The 7,435-nt window shown below is 37.7% G+C and overlaps 1 protein-coding gene across 1 annotated transcript; it reads left to right on the forward strand.

Moving 5' to 3' along the window:
• Positions 1–5,250: 5,250 nt before the first annotated feature.
• LOC133614910 (olfactory receptor 2AT4-like) lies at positions 5,251–6,198 on the forward strand. Its single transcript, XM_061973273.1, has one exon. It carries the CDS (start codon positions 5,251–5,253, stop codon positions 6,196–6,198), a length of 948 nt encoding a protein of 315 aa, XP_061829257.1.
• The last annotated feature ends 1,237 nt before the right edge of the window (positions 6,199–7,435 follow it).

The following is a 7,435-nucleotide window of genomic DNA, read 5'->3' on the forward strand; positions in this document are numbered from 1 at the left end:
AGCCAACAATATAGGAGCAGACTTACAGTAAAGAAGATGGAGATATGATCTTGAAGTCATCATTTTGTCAGGATCTCCCATGGCGGCAGTTGGCGGGACCCCAAGATGCAGAGACAGGAAGTGACGGGCTGGTGGAAATGAGATTTAATGAACAAAAAGACCAAAAGATGAACCGTCTTGATTAGTGATCAGAGGCAGGTGAGTCCCCCGATCACTAATCGAGAGCAGGTGTGGAGAAAAGCGCTCAGAGACGGAAATTGCAAGGTGTAACCAAAACGGGAAGTGTACCAAAAATAAGAGGATGAAACACTAAACAGTAATCTATTTATTTATTTATATATATTTATATATATTTATTTATTTTATATATATATTTATATATTATTTATATATATTTATTTATTTACATATGCACCTTATTGCTTTTTTATCTTGCACTACCATGAGCTTATGTAACGAAATTTCGTTCTTATCTGTGCTGTAAAGTTCAAATTTGAATGACAATAAAAAGGAAGTCTAAGTCTAGGTCTAAGTCCAAACACAAGAAAAAAAAACTGCCTCCTAGATCATGACAATTTTAAGTTATGGTAATCATTCAAACTCAATTTTCTGTGTCATGATATATCGGCCAAATTGATTGTGATTTATCTCATTGTTCACTGGAATTACTTTTTGGCTCTGATTTATTTAGTTTAATTTAGACATGTTTGTAAGTTGCTGCTGGTTATGGCATACTTGCCAACCCTCCCGGATTTTCCGGGAGACTCCCGAAATTCAGCGCCTCTCCCGAAAACCTCCCGGGACAAATTTTCTCCTGAAAACCTCCCGAAATTCAGGCGGAGCTGGAAGCCACGCCCCCTCCAGCTCCATGCGGACCTGAGTGACGTCAGGTGCGCAACACCACGTAAATCGTTGGCCAACCAAAAAGTAACCCCAGTAGCTATAGCCAACATTCACCAGGAGATGGCAACAGACAAACATAGATCACTCTATTACATTATTCCCCTTTTAGAAATGTATAAAAGTTACTCAAAATAAATAAACAACCCAACCAAAAAATGCAGCAGCTCAATTAAAAAACTGTACTTAAGCCACATTCTTTTTTTTTTTTTTTTTTTAGTACTGAACTCTTAACCCTCATTTGTATAAAAAATAGCATGCTTATTATACAAACAGTATTTGTACACCTTTAACACAGATATTTATACTGTCTTCAGAGATCCAGTTTTTTTGGTGGTACTCGAAACCTTTCTGGGTACCTGCGAAAGGGTGTTAAGCATGGTTAGAAAAATAGTGACAGAGAATAGAACAAGGATGGACAATTCAACCCTTAACTCAACAATGAGTAGATGAGTGTTATGTGTGTGTATATGTGTAAATAAATGAACACTGAAATTCAAGTATTTCTTTTATATATATATATATATATATATATATATATATATATATATATATATATATATATATATATATATATATATATATATATATAGCTAGAATTCACTGAAAGTCAAGTATTTCTTATATATATGGTGAATTCTAGCTGTAAATATAGTCCTCCCCTCCTAGCCCCGCCCCCAACCATGCCCCCGCCCCACCTCCCGAAATCGGAGGTCTCAAGGTTGGCAAGTATGGGTTATGGTAACTAACCAAAAGTGTTTCTCAAAACTTGAGTCATGTCAGTGTTTCCCACAGAAAGGCAATCTAGTTGCGGCATGACCAGAGGTGTGGTATAACTTTCATAAATACATATATTTGAAGTAGGGCTGTCAAAGTTAACGCGATAATAACACGTCAACTATAAGTTCCTTTAACGGCGAGGATTTTTTTTAACTGCCGACTAATGTAATGCGTCCTGACTCTTTTTTGACCCTCAGCCCGTTCCGTAGGTCGGGGATATGTAATGGCATCCAGTTACTGTTGAGCCACAAGCTCAAAAATAGCAAGCAGAACTGGCATAAAAGCTCAGCAGAAAAAAAAGACGGTCGAGGGGAAGTCTAAAGTCACTTTTATCAGAGACTTTCATCAAAACAAGTCAAGTTTCTTCTCATACCAATCAAACACTTCCAGTTTCACAATAATAGCGCTATGCTTCACATCCGATTTAACCACCAAAACAATGAAAAATCGCTTTGTCAAAGTTATGCTATTCTGTGATATTTCTACCTAAATAAGTGTTTTCTGGCAGATTGAAATTAAGTGTATTGTGATAGTGGCGGAGATATGAAGTAGGTAGACAAGTCAGCCTTTTATTTATGTTCACAAATAGCAGTGCCAAAGTACGTTTGTATTTATATATTTATTTAACAGTTATTTATTCAGGTAAGGCAGTTAAGAACATATTCTCATTTGCATCTCACCCCCCATGAATGTATTACAGACAATATTTTATATACTGTATATATATATATATATATATATATATATATATACATATATATATATATACTCTAGGCATTTACACATCCTGTGCTGCATTGCTTAGTGACAATGTGTTGTGCTAAGAGACCATTAAACACAAGGGATATTAACATTAATCAATTTGAATACACCTTTGGGGTTTCCCTGAACACATCTTCAGTTCACCCCTGTGGGATTTATTATTCATTAGGATGATTAAATCACGGTTTGGATGTTTTTACTGTATTATATCTTACCTTAACTGATTTTAAATATTATATGTGCAAAATCTGTTATTGACTGTGCATTACAAACCCACTTGTACATTAAAAAAATAATAAATAAATCAAACATTGTCTTTAAATAATATTCAGTGTAGCTCATAAATTACATTAAAAAGTATTAATACCATAATTAATAGCAACGATTTTTAAATAAGTACAATTAACAAATATAAATTAATTTTGGGAACAAATACTACTGTAAATGTGTGAATTATTATTATCGGAGCTAGGTTGTTGCTAAGTTAACTTTTAAATTAAAAAAAATAATTGAGTACATTGGAAAGAAGTAATGGTAAATTGTAGCTGTCTTTATCAATAAGTTTATTGCACAACACAACAATGACAGAACCGCAAAGAAGCAAACTGCCCAGCCGCCACTGCCATGAATCATTTGCAAAAACTATACCCGCTTGGTATCCATTGCTCCCGGTCACAGTTTTTTCTGGCCCGAGTGACGTTGTCGTGTTTTGTGCAGCCCTTCGAGGCACTTGTGATTAACGTCTGTATGAATAAATTTTCATTGATTAAAAATGGCCCCTCTGATCTGATCTTTCAGTCTGTGGCCCTCAATGGAAAACGTTTGGGTACTGTTTACCTTTTGTACAAAACCCAAAACCGGTGAAGTTGGCACGCTGTGTAAATCATAAATAAAAACAGAATACAATGATTTGCAAATCCTTTTCAACTTATATTCAATTGAACAGACTGTAAAGACAAGATACTTACCGTTTGAACTGGAAAACTTTATTTTTTGCAAATATTAGCTCATTTGGAATTTGATGCCTGAAACATGTTTCAAAAAAGCTGGCACAAGTGGCAAGAAAGACTGAGAAAGTTGAGGAATGCTCATCAAACACTTGATGTGAACAGGCTACTTGGGAACAGGTGGGTGCCATGATTGGGTATAAAAGCAGATTCCATGAAATGCTCAGTCATTCACAAACAAGGATGGGGTGAGGGTCACCACTTTGTGAACAAATGCGTGAGCAAATTATCGAACAGTTTAAGAACAACATTTCTCAACGAGTTATTGCAAAGATGTTTGGGATTTCACCATCTACCGGCCGTAATATCATCAAAAGTTTCAGAGAATCTGGAGAAATCACTGCACATAAGCGGCTAGGCCCGTGACTTTCAATCCCTCAGGCGGTACTGCATCAAAAAGCGACATCAGTATGTAAAGGACATCACCACATGGGCTCAGGAACACTTCAGAAAACCTACTGTCAGTAACTACAGTTCGTCGCTACATCTGTAAGTGCAAGTTAAAATTCTACCATAAAAAGCCAAAGCCATTTATCAACAACACCCAGAAACGCCGCCGGCTTTGCTGGGCCCGAGCTCATCTAAGATGGACTGATGCAAAGTGGAAAAGTGTTCTGTGGTCTGATTTCAAATTGTTTTTGGAAACTGTGGACGTCGTGTCCTCCGGAACAAAGAGGGAAAAGAATCATCTTGATTGTTCTAGGTGCACAGTTCAAAAGTCAGCGTCTGTGATGGTATGGGGGTATATTAGTGCCCAAGGCATGGGTAACTTACACATCTGTGAAGGCACCATTAATGCTGAAAGGTACATACAGGTTTTGGAGCAACATATGTTGCCATCCAAGCAACTTTATCATGGACGCCCCTGCTTATTTCAGCAAGACAATGCCAAGCCACATGTTACAACAGCGTGGCTTAACAGTACTAGACTGGCCTGCCTGTAGTCCAGACCTGTCTCCCATTGAAAATGTGTGGCGCAATATGAAGCCTAAAATACTACTGTTGAACAACTTAAGCTGTACATCAAGCAAGAATTGGAAAGAATTCCACCTGAAAAGCTTCAAAAATTGGTCTCCTCAGTTCCCAAACGTTAATTGAGTGTTGTTAAAAGGAAAGACCATGTAACACAGTGGTAAAAATGCCCCTGTGGAAACTTTTTTGCAATGTGTTGCTGCCATTTGCAAAAAAAAATGTAGTTTCTCAGTTCAAACATCAAATATCTTGTCTTTGCAGTCTATTCAATTGAATATAAGTTGGAAAGGACTTGCAAATTATAGTATTCTGTTTTTATTCACGATTTACACAACGTGCCAACTTCACTGGTTTTGGGTTTTGTAAATGGCTTGACTAAAATACAAGTATTACCTTAATTGGTGTACTATTAATCTTGTGTCATGGTAATCAATCAATCAATCAATGTTTATTTATATAGCCCTAAATCACAAGTGTCTCAAAGGGCTGCACAAGCCACAACGACATCCTCGGTACAGAGCCCACATAAGGGCAAGGAAAAACTCACCCCAGTGGGACGTCGATGATAATAAAGCTTGATCTGTTGCGCACCAAATGGTAAAAGTTGACTGAGTTTGTGGTACAACAGAAAAGAACATCTCAAATAGCAATGCGTCCCCCTGGGAGCGAGGTGTTGCTATATAATGAGGGGCGGCAGGCTGGGCGAGAAGCTGCAGCAGTCTCATGGATGAGCCCCACCAGGTATCGTATGCGTTGTTTGTTTGTTGTGAAACACCCAAGGACTCTAGGAGTGTGTTTTCTCCCGCCCCTACAGGAGGACCGAGTGAAGATGTCTTCCACCAATGGGACCAGGATACGACACTTCTTCCTCCTCGGGTTTGCGGGCCTTCCGCCAAAGTACTACGCCCCGTTGTCCGTCTTGCTTCTTGTCGTCTTCCTGGCCATAGCAGGCGGGAACACGTTCATTATAATCCTCGTTAAGATGGACCGGCTCCTGCACAAACCCACGTATTTGATCTTCTGCCACCTGGCGTTGACCGACTTGGCCTTCGGCGCCGTGACCCTGCCGAGGATCATCTGGAAGTACTGGGTGGGGGACAGCCTCATTTCCTTCCCCGCCTGCTTCGTTCAGATGTACTTTGTGCACTTCCTGGGCGCCACGCACTCCTTCATCTTGATGGTGATGGCTCTGGATCGCCTCCTGGCTGTCTGCCTGCCCTTGCGTTACGTCGCCGTCTTCACCAACACCACCGTGACCGTGCTGTGCGGCGCCTCCTGGTTGATGCCCATCGTCTGGATGGTGAGCCTGGTGCTGGATGCCCTGACGCTGCCGTACTGCGGGTCCAATGTGATCGTGCAGTGCTACTGCGACCACATCGGCATCATGGCGCTGAGTTGCGAGGAGACGCAGGAGGTGGAGGCGGTGGCCTTCGGTCTGGCCATGTTCAGCCTGCTCTTCCCTTTAACGTTCGTCATCGCGTCCTACTTGGTCATCATCGTGACCGTGATGAGGGTATGCAGCCCCAACAGCCGCATGAAGGCGCTGTCCACGTGCACGCCACAGCTGCTGACCACGTGCCTCTACTACACGCCCAGGTGCTTCGTGTACATGGCCAACAACGTGGGCTTCACCTTCAGCGTGCCCCTCCGCATCACGGTCATCATGACGTACAGTCTGTTGCCCGCCGCCGTCAACCCGCTCATCTACTGCTTCAAAACGCAGCACATTAAGGAGACTCTGAAAAAGAAGTTCTGTAGTAGCAAAATAAGAGCATGAGGTCACTAATTAAGCTGTTGTTGTTTTTCTTTCCAGGTGTCTTGCAGCTGATGTGTAACGGGGATCAGGTTGTGCCCTATGCAATCATGTTTTTTTTTTAAATAATTGTATACGTTTTTTATTCCATTTTTTTCCCTAAAATATTACAATTATTTTGTGACTTGAAAAAGATTTTAAAATATCACACATGCAATGTAAAGTAACTATTTTAAATGTAAATGCATTGGTTATTTTTGCTGTATATGTGTGACTTATTCATTTGGCTTTTTATTTTTATTTTTTATATTTATGATTATTCGTCAATTATTTGTTTTTAATAAAATGTGACAGAAAATTGCTGGATAATTATAAATAGTTTCCTAATTAAAGAGCCTTGATGCACTATTATTTTTGTAAGTTAGCACTTTGTCTAAAAATACAATTACTACGTGACTTCAAAATGATTTTAAAATATTACACATGCAATGTAAATTAACTATTTTTAATTTAAATGCATTTGATTTTTTTGCTGTATTTTTGTGACGTATTCATTTGTCTTGTTTTTTATTTTTTTTAATATTTATAATTATTCATCAATTCTTTTTTTTCATCAAAGTGCGACAGAAAATTGCTGAATAATTATAAATATTTTCCCAGTTAAAGAGCCATGATGCACTATTATTTCTGTAAGTTAGCATTTTGTCTAAAAAATTACAATTATTTTGTGACTTGAAAATAATTTTAAAATATTACACATGCAATGTAAATTAACTATTTTAAATTTAAATGCATTTGATATTTTTGCTGTATTTTTGTGACTTATTCATTCAATTTTTTTAAATATTTATAATTATTCGTCAATTTTTTTTTTAGCAAAGTGCGACAGAAGATTGCTGAATAATTATAAATATTTTCCCAGTTAAAGAGCCATGATGCACTATTATTTCTGTAAGTTAGCATTTTGTCTAAAAAATTACAATTTTTTTGTGACTTGAAAATAATTTTAAAATATTACACATGCAATGTAAATTAACTATTTTAAATTTAAATGCATTGGTTATTTTTGCTGTATATGTGTGACTTATTCATTTGGCTTTTTATTTTTATTTTTTATATTTATGATTATTCGTCAATTATTTGTTTTTAATAAAATGTGACAGAAAATTGCTGGATAATTATAAATAGTTTCCTAATTTAAGAGCCTTGATGCACTATTATTTTTGTAAGTTAGCACTTTGTCTAAAAATACAATTATTGT

This window comes from Nerophis lumbriciformis, linkage group LG17, assembly GCF_033978685.3.
Source record: "Nerophis lumbriciformis linkage group LG17, RoL_Nlum_v2.1, whole genome shotgun sequence".
Lineage (NCBI taxonomy): Eukaryota > Metazoa > Chordata > Actinopteri > Syngnathiformes > Syngnathidae > Nerophis > Nerophis lumbriciformis.

Bases quoted from the DNA above. Each gene is read 5' to 3' on its own strand.
- LOC133614910 (XM_061973273.1), top strand. From the start codon at position 5,251: ATGTCTTCCACCAATGGGACCAGGATACGACACTTCTTCCTCCTCGGG.